We start from the raw sequence: 23,567 nt of genomic DNA on the forward strand, positions 1-23,567 counted from the left end.
AGGCCATGTCTGAGAGGATTGGCAGCCTCTCTCTGGCCTTTACACTGCATTTTTACATTGTGAGCCACCGGGTCACATTTTGTGGGAAATGTTTTTCCGGCGCAAATGAAGCTCAAGTTTCTCTCCCGAGTTTCTGTCAATGGCAGATGGTAGAGGAGTGAAGAACGGATAGTTGGGTAAAGCAATTTCCAATATCCTCATCCTCATCCTCCTCCTCCTCTTCCTCCTCCACCTTCGTCTTCTTAATAATATTTGTTCTGAAGACCACTGAACACGTGGGAAATTGTTTTGTTGTAGCAGTGCGACTGCTGCATTCTGAACTTGTGTACTTGACACTATTGTCTACCATGTTTCCAAAGTATTTTAGACTTGATTTACTACCCTCTACTTTTTATTCATTTAACAGTTTGAGATTTGTAATCCCTTCCCTATAACAAAGAGTTGCTATTATGTTAAGGACAGTTAACCCTTCCTGTAATGTGTTGAAGTATGCGCAGTAACTTTGTGTGTGAAAAGCTTAACATACCATAAACAAAACCAAAAGTAGTAAAAATATCAGAAGTAACCTCTGCCAAAGCCAATGGCGGTGCATGTATGCGCTTTGTGCATGGTGTCATTATGCGGCTTGGCTGATTGTCCATCGAACTTTGGTGTGTTCGGACATGATTTGAAAACATCGATATCTGCTTCTTAGTTGTTTTTCCACCTTGGTTGTGAACTAAACCTTGAGTAATCCCATAAATCATGCACAGATTTGAACTGAAACCAGTGACTAAGTGAAAAGTATGAGGGAAGTCTTTAAATGTAAGGTCCTGCCATTTTTGTTTTGTGACTCATTCCGATTGAATGGGCTAAGAGCAACACAATTATTTATATTCTATTCTAAGTAGAAAATGTGTGCAAAAAAAAAACAAAAAAATGTTATAGATGTAGTGGAATTTTAGAAAGGCAACATATTGGCTGTGCAGAGAGTGAAGTATCACTGCTCTGCTGACATACTGTACAGACATACTGCATGACTAATATCACCCATAGTGGACTCGCCCAACTCACTGAATCAGATTTAGATACACATTTAAATATTGGACCATAGCCATTCCATAGGATCAACAGTAAACTAGCTGCCATTCTGGTACCACTAATGTATCAGTATGTGCTGAGCAGGATGGTCACATGGAAACGATCCAAAAGAGGAAATGGCTGCTTCAAATGAACTCAGGCAAGCGGATTGTGGCCTGAAAGAGATACACAATAACCCATTTAGATAATACAAGGTGAAATGGCTTTGATAAATGCCATAGAATCATAAAGAACTGTGAGAATGGATGAACATTTTTACACCGTGCTTAGCAGTGAAATTCATTCAGCAGACTGTTTGTTCAGTCTTCCACATGATATTCAGCAGCTTCTTCCCTTGCATCTTTTGTCGCTTGATCTCGGTATGTAAAGCGGAGCAAACATTTGCTTGGTATCGTAAAAAAAACAAAACCTAAACAGATGCACACATACTCATCCTTTCACGCTTCCCGTTTGTTGCCTTTGTCTTGTCGCATTACAATGCCACACTGAATATGGTGAGAACATCTTTCTTGAAACTAATAAAAGCCGTCAAACTGTATTGTTCGGTGTTAAAATAAATGCCCGAGAAGAGCCAAAAGATGACACATCCTTGAAGGTTTTCGACATTACAGAAGGCCCACGTGTTCCCCACACAGCCGTTGAAAGGAATAATTTGCTAGCTAAGCGTCTGATAAGACAATATGCTAATGCGGTACTAATATATGCCTTTAGAAAGAATTGACAGCCGCACTAATGCAGAATAAACACAGGCTAATGCATGCAGGTCCTCATATATGCATCGACATCAGCCTGGATGTTTACCATCACACGGATAAATACCTCGTTGCAACAAATGTAACACTTAATTTCACAATAAAAGGCTTTAATCGAAAGTAAACAAGCTGGCAAATGACATTAAGTTAAAACGAACCCCAAGATCAGAGAGCATGGGATTTCCTAATTAACAGGGGTAATTGGAATTAAACCAGAGCGTCGCAAATAATGAAGCGTTGGGAGGAGAGATGTGGCTTTATTGGAAAAGACTCGAGATGACTAAAAAACAATGCTTAAAAATATCAGACGTTACTCTAATTACTCTATGCTTGACATTTAACCCTCAACCACCATCGTCACATTTATCTCTCCGTGCTGAAAGGAGGAGTGATTAATGTAGTGTTATGTTTTAGTGTATGTTATTGGGTTATACTCAACACAGAGATGGATAGTAGTAGTGATTATAGCTAGTAGCTTGCCACTTTGCAAAGTATATTTCATAAAATAGTGTTCCCATTTGACCCCTTTCTAATATTAGTTTTTTTGGGTCTTTCATTGTCAGGTTGTTTCTAGCGGCTTACCCTTATTTACAGCATGCTGGTGAATTAAAGCATGTTGCAAAACCAAAGTATACGATATTTTTTATTTGGCATCCGGTCTCAATCATCTAAAAGCAAAGATTCTATATGTTGTTCATGCAAAATGAAAGAAACTGTTAAGAAATTGAGATTTCCTGCTTTTTTCAGTTTTACATTCCTTTTAAACTTAATATATTTAGCATTTAAAGACATCACCTTTAGACTTTGAGAAACTGGGATGGACATTTAACAATATTTTCTGACATTTTAATGACCAATCGTTACATCTGGAGAATAATCCACAGATCGATAGTTAGTTGCAGCCTTAGCTTCAAGTGAGAATATGATGTTAAACCACGTGTTCAGAGAAACCTACATTTAGTTTATTCACGTTTTTTGTTTTGCCCCTAGCAATCAGGATAGATCTGTGTTCTTTATGCACCTTGGAGCTCTTCATATATCACCCAGCACATAATGCAGTGAGTGGTGGCAGTGTGCGGTGGGCTGTGCGGGGTAGCGGCGAGCCCTGGGCCTCATTAGTCCTATCAGTGGACGGCCTTGTTAGCCCTAACAAGTAGCCAGCTGACAGCTCCATTCAGCCACCGCTCCCCCCACAAGAGAAGTGACAGCTTTAACTATAGCGGAGAGCGCCGCAGATTTATGGGCCGCGCCCGTGCTCTCTTAACCAGATTAGTTCTTTTTACATTAACCGAGGAAAAGTAGGGCAGATGTCTGTATGACTGGTTGTAAATTTGATAATGACCGCCATGTTAATCCCCCCCATTCCCTCCCCTCCCCTCCCTTCCTCTTCCATACCCCTGCACGGCAAATCCAGGCTGGGACCTGGCTGGTAACAGGATTACCAGTGAGGGGACCCTCCCCATGTGTGTGTTCCTTGGACCAGGGAAAAGGGAGCTAATTGTTGTTGGTGGTGGCTGGTTATGTGGGAAAAAGTGCAATAATGAGAAAATGATTAGCGAGACATCAGGAACAAATCCCTTCAAGTTCTTCCTGAGCGTCTCAGAATCGAAGTCTTCACCGTAGAACCTTGTGAAGCAAACAATCGCAACGCTTTCATTCTGGAGTGCATTTCACAATTATATCAAGTTAATTGTTAACACCTAAATAGGCCTGACAATATATTTAAAAAATGTTACTTAAAAAGCTCACAGAAACAGTGTTAACATAAACATGTAAAGTATGTTATTCTTCCAATTTGTATGTTTCTGTATGCATTTACAACACGCATATTTTTTTACAGCCCAGAATGGGGGCGTCATTAAATAGAGCCAAATACGCCAAAACAGATCATTTCAATTTCCAAGGTTTTATTTTACTTTTGAAAAAACATTATTGATATAAACATAGAATTGAATTAACAAAGCAAAGGAAGTTTCTCAAGCAACATGTCATCCACAACAAGACGTTAAAAAAACAAGCTGTTTACTGGATATTTTAATATCCTTCCAGATTTAATGTCATTTATTTGCTTGTAAAGATCCTGATCTCTCATTGCTCATGTTTGGATTAGCTGTTGTTTTTCTCCTCATTGTGCAATGAAATCCAATTTGAACTCATCTTTATAAGCTCAACTCCAAAAGTATTTTGCAGTCCAATCAAGTATTTTCTGTGGTGTTGTTACCGGTGTTGTTTTTTGGGGACTGTCTCCCCCCCCACTTCCCCCCCTGTTTTGGAACGCGCCCCTTTTCCCTCTCCTTTAGCTGATGCGTGTTATTGTGTTTGGGTGGCCGGGGCTGGTACCTGCACCCCCCTTTACTCACCCCCACCCCTCCTTTGCCTGATACAATCTAAACTGATGTCCTGCCGGTGCCTTTTTTCCCAGAACCCCTCAGACTGGTTGGAGTCCCGAGCCTTTTCTTCATCACCTATTAAAATCAAAGGCCCGTCGTTTGGAGAGGACCGCTGGGATCTTGGCTTTAATTAAATTACATTATTGTTAACGTCAGCTCTGCCGAGGCCGGCTCTGTCGCGTGCACTTTGGCCTCCCTCCTCCTCCTTGTCCTTACCTCCTGACAGACATATAGAGGAAAAGCAGCGGATGAGCTGGGAGGGGGGGGGGGAATCTCACATACATGCAGTAATGTATTCGAATGCTCCCCCTCCTCTCCTCCCTTCGATTTGAATTTTTTAAAAGATGGAAGCGGGGAGTCATGTTATGCAGGGAATATGTTCACAGTGAATATTCAATTAGCCTGCTCGTATTTTGTATACATAAATGTAACGCTGTGGCGGCGGCGGCTAATATGTAGTGAAGGGCCCTCGCAGGAAGCTACATGTAATACGATACGCTCTAAAATGTTTGATAACAGACAGCGTTATGAATAAACATGTAAACAAGTCGGCCTCAGATTGTAATGTTCATACTGAATATGATAATGCATTAACTACAACGAGTGTGACCTTTTCAATGAGCCTCTATCGTTATTTTTCCTTCTTAACTTTGCAGCTAAAATACCATCATGCAGGCTTAATATGATTTATTTATTTTTGAAATCTGTTTTGGTAAGAGGAGACCCTCGACCTCCACCCTGCCGAGCCTCTCTCCTCCATTGTGAATAGGGGGGTAAAGTGTCACTAATGTGGCTCTATTCATTGGTTTGCAGGCCTCGCCACACACCTCCTCCTCCTCTGCTCCTCTGTCTCTCTGCCGTTGTCCTGTTGCTCCTCTCTGGCTGATAAAACTCCTACAGGTCACACACCCTCTGAAAGTTGAATCTGTGATTGCGAACATTGCAAAAGGCCTATATTCTATTGAGCGTTTTTTACTTTGGATTCTCAAGACATTTTCATATTTTACCGTGCTGCAAACGGATGGCGTAAACAAAAGATTATCAAACTAATTTAATACATTTCTGCAGCTTTCCAAATGTTTGAATATACACTTAAACGATAAAGAGACAAGAATCGTGGGATCAACACGCCACATTTACGATAGATGTCCTATTTGTAGGATCATTTTGTACAAGGTATAATGCCTGAAAGTACCACACGTACGCTTACAATTAGGAATTGGTTTCAGTTCGTGTTCTATTTTACTACTTTAACAGGTTCTTCAATCAAAACTAAAATACTGCTGCTCAAATGATTATTCCCTTGAATGCCATCACAGATGCATTACTAACAAATATTTACATGAAGATATTGTTTTATGTAATTAAGGACAATGTTCCAATAACTCATAGTAGGTGAACCCCTAAAAGGATCTTGTTTGAGTTACATTTGGTACACGGGCAAACAGTCAAAATGTGAAAAATTGGTAAAAACTGAAACCATTATACATAACTCTCGAAGATCTGTTTGAATCTTAATTCTTTGCCAAATTTGTAACACACTTTTTCATAATATTTCTACTGTAGTTGGATCTTTGGAAGGCTATCATATATGTGTAATATATTGAAAATGTAAAGTTGTCACTAAATCAGCGCAGAGAGTTGGATACAGTTACTGGTATCACTTCAAATTGACAAGAAACTGTCACTCAACCAGGAAACAGAGAAATGTGGTTAATTGTGGTTATTTATTTTTATTTATTTTTTACAGTAAGCCATCCCAAGATGCTAATTGCATCAGTGAGGACGGGCCCCCAGTGACCATTTAAGTGAATTAACGGCATCCCCGTCAGCCGCAGTGAAAGGGTCACTCCTCGTCCAATTACTGGCTCCACCTCGTTAACTCCTTCAGCGCCAGGCCTTTGCCATTTTTCGAACATGATCTTAATTATGCTAATGAGCTTAAGCATGCAAATGGCCTGGGCTCTTTCATCCTAAACTGTAGGCTCAACAGCTATTATGGGACATTTTAATTCCTATTTGACACTGATTAATTTTGTGTTAAGTGACCTAGGCTGAGAAGAAAGAAAGTGTGTGATTTCCTCCCGTCCAACACAACCTCGAAATGTCGTCCTTTGGCTGAAAAGAAACCTCAAAATCTGAGTTTTTTGCATCAACAGCTCTGCAGTCACACAATAAAACAGGTTTCCGATTTGATGACAACAACTCTACACTCCATGTCTTGTGATTTGAACAGATGTCTTCTTTAAGGATGCTGCTGAATGCTTGTTTTCCCCCTGCTTTGCGGGGGTTGAATTCTTCATACATTCTCACAACTGGAGCCTGAGCATCCCATGAATAAATTACAGCGTTTCATAATTGATTGAGAGAAAGGATGCAGATGTGACAATAGTTGGCAAAGCGTCCCTGCAGCTAATTGAAAACATTCTTGAAGGGGTTCCAGATGTAGTTGTCCTTTTGTTTTGTTTTTCTGTCCCACCTCATGAAATATTGTCATTTTTTTAAGCCCCTCTGCAGCGTCTGAGTATTCATCTCAATAAGTCTTTCTTTCACTCGGGAGTCATTTGTCCCGCCTCGTCCATGCCATCTTTGAAGAAGACGCCAATTTTAACGCCTATTTTATCAATATGTCATTTACCATTATAATAGATGTATCTGGTGTTAATGACGATAGTTTATAAAATAGCTTATTAACCTTAATGACAGTGTGATCTTTTACAAGTGATAGGTTGTCTCACCTTCAATTATACTGAGTAATGATGATACAGATTTAATTAATGCTTAAGTGCTCTAATGGCTATTTTCATGGCTGTACAGAAGCTCACCCGTGCAAATTCACTGGGGGTTTCTTTTTATTGTTTGTTTATTTATGATCTGTTTGTTTGCACAGTAGTAGTAACAGATATTCACCCTGAGGCCGTCTTTATCTAAGGTTAGTGAGAGCCCAAAAAAGTGAGAAGAAAAATGTGAAATGAAGGCTAAGTTGTCTACATGCATTTAAACCAAAAATGGCAAATGACAGAGAAACTAGAATTTGAATAAAAGTTGAGCTTACTTTTTGCAGATAACAAACAATCTACTTGTGTTTGCTTATGAAAAGATAAAGTCTTCCTAGAAGTGTGGTAAGAAAAAAAAAAAAGGAAAGTATGTGTGTTCCTGAGGCTTCTCTTTGCTTTTCTGCGGTCCGTCTGTCTGTTTATCTGTCTCTGAGCGAATGCCTCGAAAGCGCTGTGCAATCCTACTGTTTGGGAGCACAGATGCACATTCAGTCCCGTGTTCTCCGCAGTCTTAATAGTGTTAACCCGTCAGCTGTCCCCAAACTGAGGACACAAGCGTCTCCAGTGTTTTCGCCGCTAAGCCGGATTTTCACTCTTTCTCGCCGAGCTAGTAGCCAACACAACTTCACAAACGCTTCTGCTCATACCCCATCCTCCTCCATCTTTTCTCTCTCTCTCCAGTCCCCTCCTGACTTCTGCTGTCTTTCACAAAAGTATCTCCAGATGTGATTTTTTAAAAAGTTTTTTTTTACTTTCCCAATGGAAAATTTAGAAATATGTTTTTCGGTGCCAGGAAAACTTCCTTCAGGAATTGTGCGCCAGGAGGAACATGATATCAGAAGTTTTAAATATAATCAGGCACAATTGTTTAAAAACCCCTTACCACCTAATTACTTTCAACTTGAACCACTCCTTAAGCATTTGATTTTGATGAAGCACCTGCATTTGTGTATTTCAGGGTCCTTTTCTGGCATTTGTTTTGATGTTTCCAATTAATTGGAATCATTTGCAGCTGACATAACTGGCTGGCTGTTAAAGCCCAATACTTTGTTTGTGTTTCTTGACACTTGAAATGTATTTAAGCTTGTCATTTTGGTATAATTTAATCAAATTGTTTCTGATTTGTTATTGATTTATGAATGGCAAATTTGTTTTTATAGTTGCCATATTTGGACAGTGATAAACATTGAAGAACCTCGGCGTGTTCTAAAATAAGAAATCAAAATGTTTCTCCATGTGAAACTCAATCGTATTAATTAAGAAAGTTATGTAAAAACATGTTTTGGAATCAAATGACCCGGGAATTATGATTTGTTTTGCGTGATGAAACTTTGCTTCACACAAATTCCTACTCTTTTCCCTCTTTCCCTCCTCTCCCTGCCTGCCCCTCTCTCTCATCCACTGTACATCCTTTCCTTCCCTCTCTCTCTCCCCGCCTTTGTCTACTGCCTCTGTGTCTGACTTTGTCCTCGCCTGCGTCTCAACACTCGTCTCCATCCCTCTCTGTCCGTTCACATCGGGACGAGGGGCGCCGGGCTCCTCTGACAGTGCTCCTAATTAAGACGTAAAACTGTGGGCAGCAGGTTTCTGAAGGTTACACTGTCTATAGCGCAGGAAGTGATAAAGAATGGAGTCACTGATGACATGTGACGTTTTCACCGGGGATGATGCAAACCGCTGCTAATGAAGCCGGGCTATGGAGGTGTGTGTGTGTGTGTGTGTGTGTGTGTGTGTGTGTGTGTGTGTGTGTGTGTGTGTGTGTGTGTGTGTGTGTGTGTGTGTGTGTGTGTGTGTGTGTGTGTGTGTGTGTGTGTGTGTGTGTGTGTGTGTGTGTGTGTGTGTGTGTGTGTGTGTGTGTGTGTGTGTGTGTGTGTGTGTGTGTGTGTGTGTGTGTGTGTGTGTGTGTGTGTGTGTGTGTGTGTGTGTGTGTGTGTGTGTGTGTGTGTGTGTGTGTGTGTGTGTGTGTGTGTGTGTGTGTGTGTGTGTGTGTGTGTGTGTGTGTGTGTGTGTGTGTGTGTGTGTGTGTGTGTGTGTGTGTGTGTGTGTGTGTGTGTGTGTGTGTGTGTGTGTGTGTGTGTGGTTTAGTTCATAGGCCTTTGGGATTTCAGGGCAGAATATCTGAGTTGATTAGACAGATCAAGTACGTGAGAGTCGCTGCCCTGCACTTACACTGATCAGTCCATTTTTCTGATACAGTACTACTGCTCTCATGATGTAAGAGATCACTATACGGCCTGCGTGATAGGTCAATGCTATCATTTACTGACTTAGTGGTGAATAAGTAGTGACTTTAGTGGAATCATATAATGATGATTTGATCATATTTTACTTTATTCTAATTATTATCAAATAAGTAGAAGTGCATTTATTTATAGAAGTTATTTAGATGTGGAAATGTTTGGTCCGGATCAAAAACATACTGTGATTTACTGATAGTGGAAAAACATATTACCTATATTCAGGCTTGCGGAGTAATGGATTACATGTAATGGGATTACATAATCAGGATATAAATACAATCACTGAGCAGAGGACACATTTTTGATACAAATTTTGATATATATTTTCTCTTTTATTTGTATGCATTGCATTTGATATTGAGGTAATTAAAAAGCACTTTTGATTTATATCTATATTATGATTCTCAGGTAAAGTTACTCATTACAGTTTATTCAGGTAACTAGTAAGTGTAGCAGATTACATTTCTTAAGCAACCCACCCAAATGAGCTAGTTATATGGTCACATTTTCTGATAGATTTAGGCACGTTTCTTTATTTAACATTGCTGCCTTTGTCAGTTTAGTATATTTTATTGAAGGATAAAAGCACATTTAGATCTGACGAAGAGTTGAGTTGGTTGGAAGCATTTGTCCCTTTTTTTTCCAGATAAATGTGTGTTTTGGAGTCAGTGTGCAGGCGTTCAACTCTTGCTCATGCTAATTTACAACAGCCTTGCACCTACATGTATTGCGTCTAAAATGGACAAACCATTATCACAAATATACCAACAGAGCAGGAAACCTATAGTTTAAAAATGTTTGAAAAAGGCGTCAATGCAATACTTCTATTTTTGGTGGAGATATTGAGACGATACTTGTTTTAATAGCTTCTCTTTTAAGGAAAAAAAACATATTTGGCTATTGGTACCACAACTCAAGAAATAAATGTGTTATTTAGTTTTACCCGTAGTTAGATTTGGTTTGCAGTTAAAATAAGTTTTACATTGTGATTGACGTTTAAAAAAACACAGACACCAGTCAAATCTTCACACAGCATCTGTGTGACGCTGCTACAACGTGTTCATCTGAGCAAAGGCTGCTGGAACAAAGCTGTTTTCATACCGCTTTGATCTACACCTTGGATTTCCCAGATCTATTCATCTTTAGTGTATTTTTTGACCTTGTGACTTGTAAAGGTATTGAAAACTGCAAAAACTACTGGAAAGGAAAATATTTTTCCATCTGTCAAGAACTTTCACACTTTCACAACAAAATCAAGACTCAGTAGTCATCCTCTATGCTTATTTATGTTGTTATGGTAAAGTCTTTTGACCCAGATAAAAGGAGCTGTTCCGTCACAATCGTTTCAACTAGGAAAAGATTAAATTAAGCTGCATCCTAACACACTCTTATCCAGACGCTACATCGGTGTCATACTCCATCACCTCTTTAGGGCGTCTAGTCTGCTGGCATGCGATCAAGGCCTAAGCATCTGCAGCGAATGTCTGAAACCTGTGAAATATGAAAACTGAGGCACAAGTCAAGCTGCATTTTCGAGAAGCAAACCCGAAAAGGGAAATTGAACTGAAAAGTGAATGCATAAAACATGACAGCTGGCGCTTTCCTTCAAACAAAATAATTTTGACACGCTGTGTTGAAACGCGCATAATAAAAGACGAGAGGACGAGGCGTTGCTGATTAGCATGCATGTCACACTAACGGTACAGCTTGACTCTCCCAAAAACTTGGAAACCTGCAACAAAATGCTCTCAGCCAGTCAATGTAACATCATATGCAAGTCCTCCTGGTGAAATATCCTCTTACACTAGCATTGTGCATGTCGCAGTGAGCTATATGGCCACAAACTTCGCCATTAGGAAAACAGCAGTTATATTAGCCTTTTTAATGCTGCGCAGTAGAGGATGGAGCCGCTACACACTGCTGAATAATTACACTTAATACTGAGTGTTTGACATGAGGCTTCGGGCTACTGTGAATGTGTGTAGTTTCCAACATATGCAAATAAATTACCATAATGCAGATCTCACTCAGATTTGTGCTCATGGCAGCAGCAGAAGTTGAAACGAGTGTTGACCCCACTGCAGAGCTTGAAAACCTGCTTAATAAACAGCGTAACCAGTGTTACCGCAGGGCCTCAAATCATGAAAAGAGCAGTAACGGAAACTTATTTTTTCCACATCGATCGTTGTGCAGCGAAAGAGAGACTGAATAAGTATCAAATACAAAAAAACTAAACTTCCTAACGCCTGCTTCTAATGCTTCGGTTCTTTGACGTTGAACGTAACACCCTGGAAGAAGAGCATTTAAGTCTATATGGGCACTAAATATGGTGCAACAAGGGTATATAATTCAAACAAAGACTGTCCGCTGTATGGTTAAGGAGAAGATGGAGGATAAGTGCATGCAGAAGGACTTGCACAGTCGATGTCAGTGTACATACAGTACAGTTTCCTACCAAACGCTTCTGAGCTGGTATATCTCACCCTCCGACACGACTGCAGTGCCGCAGCTCGACAATTCTCACAAGTTCATTGGTGTGAGCATCTGAGCCCAATGTGAACTCTAGCCCAAATGTGACACACTGGCTCTGGCCATATGCAAGCTTTTCACCCCTCCTCCCTCCTCCCTCCACTGATACTGCTGTTGTGAGTACACGAGTCATGACTGTTGGCTGAGGCAACACTCTGACTCACATAACCCCTCACAAAAGATCTGGCCAAGCTCCTTCAGCCCAGGCCAAGCCAGGCCGTCTCCGCATAAGACTCTAATTGATTTGATGGACTTGTGCGCCGTTCACACCCCTTCCCCAAACAAACAGTCCGCCCAAGATCTGCCTCCATTGAGACAAAGAGGCAGTGCCCGCCCTCCCTTAGCAAAGCCACACTGTGCGAGTGCCTGAGAAGCTCGGCGACGGCCTGCCAAACTTATTAGTTTCACTGCTGGGCCTCCGGGAAGATTTGAGCATGCTGTGCGACGTTTCATCATACTGCAAATCAAGGCTCCCACCCCCATTCTTCTCCCAACTCCCAGGTCAACCGGAGTTGACTCAAGTTCACCGTTGACGTTTCCACAACGGCAGCCAAGAGCATTGCATAAGGAAAGCCATGATAACTGCTCTGAAGCGCAGGAGGATGGTCCCCTAAAAAAGCAGATGTATTCTCTTTATCTGGATTGTTTGGGATGAAACACACCGCAACAAAGACCTCTGCTAAGTTTGTGGCAACCTGTGGCTTTCCTCAAGAAACACATTTTGCACTATGCATGATTCATCACAATGAGCCGGGAGGACATTTGGGGGATTGGAGGGACTATTGGGGTACCAAAGAAGAAAAGGAGGTCCAGGAACGAAGATCAGAAGCTAAACCAATACATTATTGTAGTTTTGTGATTAAAGCACATAGAAAAAAGGCAAATTAGACCCAGAAACAAATGAAAACTAAAGGTATGTTTCTACACTCAAAATGCAGTTTAGGAACTTATAAAACATCTCTCAACTTGCCAGCAGTGATGTGACTCTTCAGTAGTCAGGTCAAAGTTCAATAAACTGGGAGGTTAGTGTGTGGGGATAATAGACATCCTGTAAGAGCCTTACTGGTGATAAAAGAGAGGAAGTGGGGACAGAGTTACCAACTAGCAGCTGAACAATATATAATAACTTCTAAGCCATAACAACCTAATAAGTAACTGATGCATCAATGTATGTTGTTACTTTGAGATAGGTTTGAAGTATTTCTGCCTTGAATCCTGCTTCAAATACAGCTTAATGGCTTATCCATTAATTTGGTGTAAAAAAGAAAAAAAAGATACACATTTTCATTATTATAATATGGTGCTTCAATATTGATATTGAGAAAAATATTGTTGGGTTGATCATTGCTTTCACAAAATATTTACATATTGATCGATTATCATCAGTTAGAAAACCAGGAAAAAGAAATAGGAAATCCAAAATGTAAGATTATATCTAGTCTCATTTTACATCATTTATATAATGTTGGTAAATTGCTGTGCTCAACGTCCAGGCTTACTATGTTTTATGCTTTTGTAGTCATACTAGGTTCCAATGATGAGGCATGCATAATTATTTATCACTGTACGCTGTACAAAGAGGAAACATAAACCAGACATAGTTCAGACACATATGAACTTGAATCATGTACACAAATGGCATAAACACAATTCAATTCGAATTTCAGTTCATTCATTTTTGCTCAAACAACACAAAACTTAGTGCAGCATCCGACATCCGGTAAAACTTAACAATGAATCTGTGGTTTGTGTTGTGCATTGATTTATCATGTTAAATCGAAGATATATGTGTGTTGGTAAAATGCCAGTTGTGGGTCCTCCCAGTGTGTGTAAGGGCTCATGTCTTCACTGCTCAGGTCACATTAACCCAGTTCTCACAGTTTATTTTAAAAACACACACACACACAACACCTCCCTGTTGTCAGCGTTGCTTCAGGCTCCTTCACGCTGTTATATTTCCAGCATCGCTGGCCGATGATCACATTATTTACTGCTTGTATTAACATGCGGCTTGATAAGCATATTTTCCTCAGTAGAGCTAACAAGATGCTTTATCACCGAGCCTTTCCACCCAGCGTAGCGGGCCACCGTCACTCGCTCGTATTTCCACCCTGTTAGTTTACAGCCTCGTAAATAACAACTTTTCTCCCGCTGAGATTTAAAGCTGGAGTTTTTGCTGTAAAATCAAGATTTAACTTTGAACGTGAAGACAGATTTTGGTTGTGAATTATAGACCCAGAAGCTTAAGTGTAAATCAAGTTTAATCTCTGCTAAATAAGCAAAATATCTTGTGAATATACAGCATAACAACACAGAGTTAATATTCATAATGCTAAAATCTATGTTTTAAATGACGTGATCCTTAACTCTTAATAACTGTTTTTCAGACAGAGTAAGAAGTGATTCTCATTTCAAAGACGGGAAAAAAAAACCTACTATTAGTGAATTGTGCAGTTCTAAACTGACATTACAGTATTATTAACAATGCTACCAAAGCATGAAATCGAAACATTAGTTTATACAACAATAATAAACAATAAGGGTTAACATGATTACAAAAAGCTAAAATAATATTGAAATCAAACCTTTACGACCCAAAATGATGCCAACTAATTCATTAATCTATTTAAAAGATTTGATGTGTTTCAGAAGTAACTTTTGTGTCTGGCAGAACATTAACAAGGGCAGCTACAGATGTTCATGTACTGGCCAAGATAAAATAAAGGAAAATTGTCAGAAACTTATAATAACTAATTCATTCCCGCGACGCAATTATCTCCTTTGTGTCTTTGATTAGACACAATTACCCATCAAGTCTCTTGTTTTACCTTTTTTGCAACTGAAGTTAATCATGTCAACTCAAAGAGAGCGTTGCACGTTTTTGGCAGTATGCGTGGGCACGTCATTAGCAGCAAATCTGCGTCTTTAATTTGTTGATTATCTCTTAAAAAAGAAACCAGTGTGTGTGTGATCTCTCTCGCACCAATTATGTCTGAAGGATCAATGATTCGGTAATGATACAAATATGAGATTTTAGGGGGATTTAGGAACTCGCTTGGCAAATATATGAATATTCATTGCAAATCAAATCCAGTTGAACAATTAAAACCCAATTTTTACATTGTAGAATTAAAAATACAAATCAAGCTTTTTTTCCCTTATTGTTGGAGATTCATTTCAGGTCAGCGTGGGTCGCCCCCGACCAGCCTTCCATTTCACCTCTCGACCAGGCGACACGCCAAACCCATTTCCTCCTGCATTAGTCTCATCAGGGATATTAATATGTGCCACCCTGTAGGAGGGGAGCCTCCCTGGCACGTGCACAACACACACACACACACACACACACACACACACACACACACACACACACACACACACACACACACACACACACACACACACACAAACAAACACACCGCCCCATCTTGACAGCTCACTCTAATTACTGGCCCTGCCTGTCGCAGGGCCTGCATCTCTGCTAAGAGCAGATCACATGTGACCCCGTCCAGCATGCCGCTGGTGGGGGGGGAGAGGGGGAACCATGCAGAGAACACACCCACTCACACATGTACACTGATCAAAGGGACACTCCAAAAAATGTAGGCCAATCAAAGAGCGTCATTCCAAAATCAGCACTTGAAAATATATCTGCTTACTCTCACAAAAACAGGACCGGCTTCAAAGTAAAGCACATTCATGCTATGAGTCATCTCAAAACCTTTGTTTACTATTATATTTGGAAGATTGAATCATCTGGTTTTTTTTATGTTGACAGATGCATTTAAGGCAACGAAGTTTAGACCAAACAGATATCCACCATATTTAATTTTGGAAAGAAACAGATTATTTTTTTGAGTGATGAATATTACAGGCTTCTGTCCTCTTTTGGAAGTGGTGTACAGTAATAACGAGCAACACAGTGAAACTCATTTAGTTGCATTTACTTAAACAATGCATGAGTGGAAACCAGTGCAGCAAGTCCATGTGTAAAGATTTGTTATGATATTTAAAATATTGTGCCCTCCTTGACACATCAGAAACTTTACTGCTAGTGTCCGGTCTTCAGACTTTATCAAGAGATGTATTGAGAAGTTTAAACAAATGTAAAACCTTGAATAGTCTAACAAACGTATTATACCTCTAAACATGAAGGCAAACATCATTGTACCATTCAAACTCTGAGGCACCAACAACTCTTTCCTTGCTTCCTTTTATTAAATATTTACATATTTTATTAAGGAATATAATATGTACTTCTGCAATGAAGAAAGGCTTATGACTGTCTTTCTGTTCTAATCGCCATCTGCACATTGTGAACTGCTTTTGTCACACTCAGAGACCTTAGTGGGACTTTATGTATACATTTTTACCCCACATAGATCATAGTCTTTTATAATATAGATTCTATATAAAATAATATAGATTCTATATTATAGAAGATCTACATTCTATGTTATACATATTTTACTATCAGGAAAAGGTTATCAACTGCTATTGTCGTAAGACCAAAGTCAATTTCTTGTTAAAAGTGTTATTTTTATCTCCCTGAAGACTTTAAAATATATAATGATTACTAGACCTAGGATGCAGTCCACTGATGTTCTGTAAAAAACTAGAATTACAGAACATAATTGCAGATTGCAGGTGGAAAATGTTTAATTGTTCTTACCGGTTTTCACACCATTATGCAGCAAGCCCAGTTCAGAGAGTGAGGTAATGCTATTTCTTCTTCAGTTTGTGTAGGCTGCTTGCTTATAATAGCCCGCCAGATGTTTTCTATAAGATCTTTATTATCCGCAAGGGTTAAATAAATCATTCCTAATAAAATTGTATCAATCTAATGTTTTTAATCAATCTAGAAAGAAGAAACGCTAGATGCCCTAAATAGCACAACACATTTTTATCCTGTTAATATATTCTTCATCATCGGTGTTGGTATGTATGCTTCTAAAAACCCTGAGGTTTAAGCAACAGCGAGGTTCATTCTGTTGACTAAAATAAACAGACACATTTCACAGAGTAGTATCAAAAGGGGCGAATGTTACACATACTTTATTTAAAGCAAAAAATAAGAGCTGATTCGTCGATGTGGTTGTTGCCTGGAGACATGGTGTGAGCTTATGTTTTAAGTGCAGTTCTGAGTGTTTGTGGCGTCTCTCCTGGCTTCTCTGGGAGGACGGTTGTGGCGATGACACGTAATTTAAAAGTACAGATGAGCCCACTGGCCCTCTGTGGACGCTGATACACTGTGGCAACCAGAAGAAAAATTAACAAATGGCCCCCTCTTTATTTTCAGTTAATGTTTGGAGTCGTTGTTCGGAAGGCTTGCACATGTTGTCTGAGCGTGTTGTACGGCAGATCTGAGCGTCTGGGACACTGAGCAGCTGTGTGTCCACTGTATAACTGGCTTCTTTTGCTTTCCTTTTTTTTTTTGGGGGGGGGGGGGGTGGAATTTGGGTGCTACTGCAGTTTGCATGTTTTCAGACAAAGTGTTCTACAAGTTAGTGTCTTACTTGTGTCATCATTTAACGTTTCAATGCTTTTTATGGTATTTTCCATTGCCAACTACCACCTGAGAAACTTTTATCTATATTTCAATAGCTTGCAAAATAATGTAACGCCACAATTTTTTCCAATCTGCCCACCTATCTGCTTTTCCTCTCACCTCTGAAAGCCGCTTGCATTTTTAGAAACTACGCAGAAGGCTGAAAATGGTCCAAACTTAAGCTATCGTGACCTTTTAGAAGTATTTCAACTTTTATCCAAAGAACACAGTGCTCCAAACTGGGTTTCAGTGGCCTGTTAGCACCATTAAAAGCTGTGACTAGTTCTTCCTACAAGCATCTGCTTAGCACTACTAGCTTAAGAAGCAAGTGGTTGACAGGGATTTTTTTGTGAATGCTTTGCACAACAAATGTTAACATCTGTGGCATTTGGGCATCGAATGAGAAAGACTTGGGGAAACAAAAGTTTTTCTGTAAGTCTCAACATAGGTGAGAACAAAAGTGCCATTGTATCAGCAGGAGGTGCAGTCTATAAACTGTCTCTTCTTTAATAGACAGTGCTTCAGTCAGTCCTTTAGCTGTAAACCTAGTTGTCTGGCTAGAGTGGGTTGACTTAGACGACGTCTGTCTAACTCATTTCGGCACATATCATCCTGAGAACAATCCTTCCTCTGTCTGATCTTCCTGGCAGCGCTCCACGCCGATCCTCCCACGATCTTTCTCTCTTATGATTATTTCATCATTTTAAATTCTTTATGCCGCATTGCCGTGGCATCGTCCCCGCTAGAGCAGAGCGGCGCGTTGGCCATACAGTACATTCACACTACAGTTATTTGGACGGCGCTCCAGTGTGGCTCTGTCCCGGTCCCTCGGTTGGATTCTGCTCGTCCATTAGTGCCATCTGTGCCTTCCTGCGCCGTCTGTGAGGGCCCCGTCGACGCCAAAACGATTGGCATTTCTCTGGAACAACCAGAGGGACGGTGCCCAGAGCTTTTAGCTGCCAATGATGTGCACTTACTCTGAGAAAAAAAACGAGAGGGTGAGGCGGGGTTGGTGGAAGGAAGCAGGAGGCCCCTGCAGGAAACAGCTGCACCTACAGTATCACGGCGTACATGTTTAAGCTTCAGGAGAAACCACTTATCCCTGCAGCATCTGACAGCTGATACAGAGTCGAGAGCTGTGTCATTTTAGCCATTCAGCTGGCAATATTGGGCACAATGGCTGGGTGCATGGTTGAGCAGGTACATGTTAACAGATGCTGCAACAATAAACAAAATCAAACTGAAAAACACCAGGTCATCATGCATCAGAAGTGTTCCGTGTTGTAATCAAGTGAGCAGCCTCGTCTTTCCAATGTCCTATTTTCCAACTGAATATCTCCAATTGTATGCTGCCATTGTGACTTGGCCATGTGGCTAAGCTTTTTACAGATTCATCCTTTACTCTGGCACATTCATTTTGGTGCACAATATCTGGGATACAGACTTGACAGATTATACTTTTTTAGCATTGAATTTTATAATTTCAACATATGCTGTTCCACAGCTTACAGACGTGTTGTAGCACGATTTTTGAAGACACACAAAGAAGCTTTCCAAAAGTTACATTTAACAAACAGTCGTACAAGAAAAACAGACACTTTAAAATGAAACGCAATCTGATGCTCCAATTGAGCTATGATAGAGATCATAATGATAGGAAAGTCACATGAAGAGGAATTACTACAAATGATCTGCACCCAGAAGATTTGATAAACCTTGTTTTCAAATGGCAGTGCAAACCTCCACAAAAGACCAAACCAAACAAATGCTAACGCTAGCTTGATGGCTATGACCAAAGAAGCTCACCTTTTTCTTCACCAAAAGTTTCTCTTTTTTCCACTCAGTAAAATATTCTCCCGTCTGCACCAAGTGGGAGACAGCAATGCTCTGACAGTCTGCCGACCATATGCTGCTGCCTGCTAGCATAACTTTTTACTGCAAGCTGTCACTCACTCCCTCTCTGCTCCCTGGGTCACTGAAGTAGCCATCAGAGACGGATTTCCCATTTTCCACCACTTCATTCACACTCAGGCTTTCTATTGGAGGCAGCATAACTGTTTGAATGGTCTGAGATGAGTAAATATGGTATCAGAGGTTGTATTTCTTTATCATACGGTTTGATGGTATGTTTTTGCTATTGCAGAAACAACCATAGACTGTTTATAAGATTAGACGCAACCACCATGATGTCATCCATTAGTTTATCATTTTGTGGCCTTGAGTTTGGCATATTTGCTATTGCTACTTGTTTTTTGGAAAACAACTAGCAATATTTAGCCAAGATTGTGGAACTGAAGGGAAACGTTACCCCCTTCGTCAGCTTAGTAAGCAAAGTCTAGCCATTATTCATGTTAACAGGGATATAAAGTAATTATTTTTAACCTTAGTTTCTTTTCATGAAACGCAAAACAATGCTGTGGCTGTGACCTTAAGAATACACCGCTTTATGTTCTATCGTACTAATAAAGCCGTAATCCTGCTGAATGAAGGACTTAACACTAGAAATTGAGACCAACAATGGGAACGGTAATGTTTACTGAAGTAATGAATCAAGTCACTACACTTATACAGTCTACCCCGGACCAAGCCAGCCTCATATAGCATAGATGCATGTGCCGTCCCTTTTTTTTAAAAGCAGAATAAGGTTTTTCTTAAGGGCATTACTTATTATCCAGCATCTCCCAACATGTGTGCTAAACTTAACAGTAAAAGTCGTGTTTTTTCTTCCTTTTAAATCTTGTCCTCCCATGTACCTTATGTGCAACTGCCCGAGTTGTCAGCGATCATCATGTATTTGGCCGAGTCTCAGGTGGCTCTGATTTCCCAGCAGGCCAGATGGCAGCGCTGTGTGGGCAGTGTGTGTGTGTAAGGGGCTGTGAGAAGAGGGCCAGCAGCCTCATGGAAGGGAGGATTGCTCACACCCTGGCTCTCTCCTCTGTCCCCGTGCAGCTGTGCTTCTCCCTCCAACTTGAACTTTTAATTTGTTCAATATGTGGCAGAGGACACGGAGTAAAACAGAACACATGTCTGGTGGCTGAGGCTCCACAGGCAGGGACTTGAAGAGGGATGATGACACTGTGTGGTGTTAATTTTAACTTTTTTTTTTACTTGTAAAAGTCTGCTCCTTCACAGAGGACGACTGTTACATTGATTTAGGAACAGTTCACAATGTTTTGGTTTCTTGTACTTTGGTTGGATGCACCAGCAGGAAACAGTTTAAAAATTAAATCAGATTTAGAATTGACCATTTAAATTATTTCCTGGCACAGTAAAAGTTTGACCTGAGGTTTGGGTGTCTGTCAAGTGTCAGGCGTCAAGTAATGTGCGTTATTTGACCTTACACATGGAGCAATGATTCTCTTTGTGTTTTATGACCTGAACATTCCTTGTGATTTCTGAAACCAAAGCTTCCCTCAAACCCTTTTCTAGTGGAAGTGCAGCAGCAGTACGTACTGTAAGTAGTCCCTGCAGTGAAACATACAACAGCTATATGATGCAGAACGGATTTGCTGTTCAGCTCATTAACATTTTGTCAGAACAACAGACAAGTGTTGGACTAATGTGATGAGTGTTGCTGTTGGATTAAGTAAGCCCTAGATTAACTAAGATACTGTATAGGCTGCAAAGCTGTAATGTGGAAAAAAGTCTCCGCTCTGGTAATAAAATCTTTCAAAGCCTGTAGCTTATCACTGCAAAATAAGCATCTTGCAACTGGATTACAACTCTCGTGCTTGCAAGTGTTTTCACACTACAGTCCAGATGGGAGATTCGTTCTGTAACCTAAATGGATGCCTTCTTTTGGGCGTCTTGTCTTGTTCTTTAAAATTGTAGATGTGACAAAACTATACAATCAATTAATACGACAAGCCAATACAAACATTTGGAAGGGGTCTACGCACAATCAGCTGTGTTTATTTCCATTTATTTGTCACCCAAAAAAAATGTGTGGGGAATCATTTCAGACTGGTTTTGAGAAGAACACATGGCAACTTCATTTTTCATTTTTAGTTATGCTGAACTAACAGATTATTGAAGATTTCTAGAGAATATTATAAATAGTAAAGGAAGACATGGATAAGTCTATAAAGTCCTGTCAAGTTAATTTTCAGGGTTCGTATTTGTGTTTTGTGTCTCTACTGTGACATTTTTACATTCTTAAACATTCAAAAGTCTTTCTTTTTCTCATACTGCCTGTGCTGCAGCACCTCTTTTCACCCTCTGTCTGAAACCAGAAACCAGTCTGCTCTGATTTGTTAGCTGGCCGGCTCTCTTGTGATTGGGCAACAGCTTAGAGATGTCTCACCCTTTTGCCTATCACGTACAATGTGTGGAGCACTTGCCAAAAGAAACATATTATGTGTTACAAAGTGATGTCACTATGATAAAAAAGTAAACAAATTGGTACAACCAAGGTGTTTCAGGCAGGTGGGTAGAGTGTGGAATAATCCAGGAAATGAAAACCCCCAAAAGTATAATAGGACCCTTTTTTAAAGGCGACAAGTATAACTTTCACATCCTTGACGAAAAGATTGGGACAACGTGGAATTTCATGAGTAAAAGTTCACAGTTTCAACATTGAAAGTGGCCGTTCTAATATTAACATAATTTCAATGACGTTCTCAACAACAATCATTTGTTTCTGTATTACTTTTCATACAAGATTTGTAGCCCAAATTGCTTCCCAGCAGTTAAATACACAAATGAGCATAAAATAGACGGACAATAACAAATATTGACTGATAAGAACGAAACCAACAGTTAAATTTAAACAAATATATCCACTCCATTTATACAGGATGACGCGGACTCGTGAGTCGGACTCGAACACAGGCAATGATGACTTGACGAGTGTAAGGAGTGTGCATTATTGCAGTGTACAGAGTATTTATGAAAACCATAAAGCTAGCCAGCATGTCCTGCAGTATTATGACGTCTTTTGAAAAGCTTCCAGCCTTCGTTGCCTCACGTGACCTTTTCGCAGCTCAACCTCAGGAAATCTGAAACTGGACCTACACAACTCAAACATCCTTTTCTAAGAAAGACGTTGTCATCTAATGGAGATTTCAATGGAAAACATAAAAAACAAATGACCTGTAATGTGTTTAACGAGACGAATAGTATAAAATAATGTATGAATATAAAGGAAAATCAAAGAGTACTTAAAGTCACATTCTCTCCACTTCCCTTCTAGAGCTCAGCTTTAAGTTACAAACAGTTAATCAAAACAAGGGAATAAGAAGTGCAGGAATCCGGTGACGGCTGGCAGCATTGTTGCCTATTGTTGCCTTGAGTTCAAAAACAAAAAATTGACTCATTCTAATCAATATAATATGTAGGTTCATAAAACAACCAGCCTTAACATTTATACTGTATTTCCAGCTTTTTCAGTGCAATTTTCACCCTTTTTATCATTATTTACTAGATTTTATGCAATAATTGTAAAAGATTGATTGATAGTTTAAGCATTGAGTTTCATGCGTTTGATCTCATTTTGAATTATTTATGTCAACAACGGATTCATACCGATCAAAAGGTTCAATATTTACACATCCATTTGTTTGAATAGAAAGCCGGAGGAGTGTCAGTAATGAACCTTATTAATCACAGTCTTCATTTGGAAGTGGCGCCTCTCCCTGACCCCCCCACCCCCACATTCTCTTGTCTCTTCACCTCTCCATCTCTCCCCCTGACTCATCCACCCGTCTATCTGCAGTCACGCTCGTGTCCGTCTGACGAGATTTCACTGACATCCCGTGCTGACATATTCAGACCATTGTTCTGCTGCTCCGGGTGGCACAGGTGGGCCCCCATCCCTCCAACATGGCCCAGTTACAAGGCGGCGCTTGCTGCCAAGTCGGGCCCCACTCATCCGGGGAACTGGGGAGCTGGAACGGGTTTGACCGTATTGTGCTGCACCTGCTTCACCCTCGCACCAGATCCCCCTGCTTTGCCTGCCATTCTGCTGCCGCGCAGAGCACCTCTCCCCTCACCGAGCCCCCATGCGTCCCGTAAAACCCGTAAAATCCACTGAACTTAGCCGCTCTGATGGCCGTGGCCAAAACAGCATCTGATGTGCCTTATTTGTTGACTGTGCGAGATTAGCTGCAGAGGGTACACGTCGAGGGGCTTACCATGCAGAGACGGAGTGAAGCCCCCACCCCTCCATCAAACACCCGCCAGGCCTGCCAAATAATGAGAAATGGAAGATTCTCCAGCTTGTCTAAAGCCCTCGTCACAGTCGGTCCACGCAC

General features: G+C 40.4%; 1 protein-coding gene across 2 annotated transcripts in view; it reads left to right on the forward strand.

Annotated features, from left to right (window-relative positions):
• antxr2a (ANTXR cell adhesion molecule 2a) overlaps positions 1-23,567 on the forward strand; it is a 69,976-nt gene that overhangs the window by 40,170 nt on the left and 6,239 nt on the right. Inside the window, exon 17 of one of the 2 annotated variants that reach the window (XM_063898140.1) lies at positions 4,255-4,401. The exons of the other annotated variant lie outside the window; for it this stretch is intronic. Within the exon in view, the coding sequence (XP_063754210.1) occupies positions 4,255-4,356 (102 nt within the window). The 3' untranslated portion in view covers positions 4,357-4,401. Of the gene's footprint in view, positions 1-4,254; positions 4,402-23,567 lie in introns of those variants that run through there. 2 annotated transcript variants of the gene reach the window in all.

This window comes from Eleginops maclovinus, chromosome 12 (genome assembly GCF_036324505.1).
Source record: "Eleginops maclovinus isolate JMC-PN-2008 ecotype Puerto Natales chromosome 12, JC_Emac_rtc_rv5, whole genome shotgun sequence".
NCBI classification, from domain to species: Eukaryota; Metazoa; Chordata; class Actinopteri; order Perciformes; family Eleginopidae; genus Eleginops; species Eleginops maclovinus.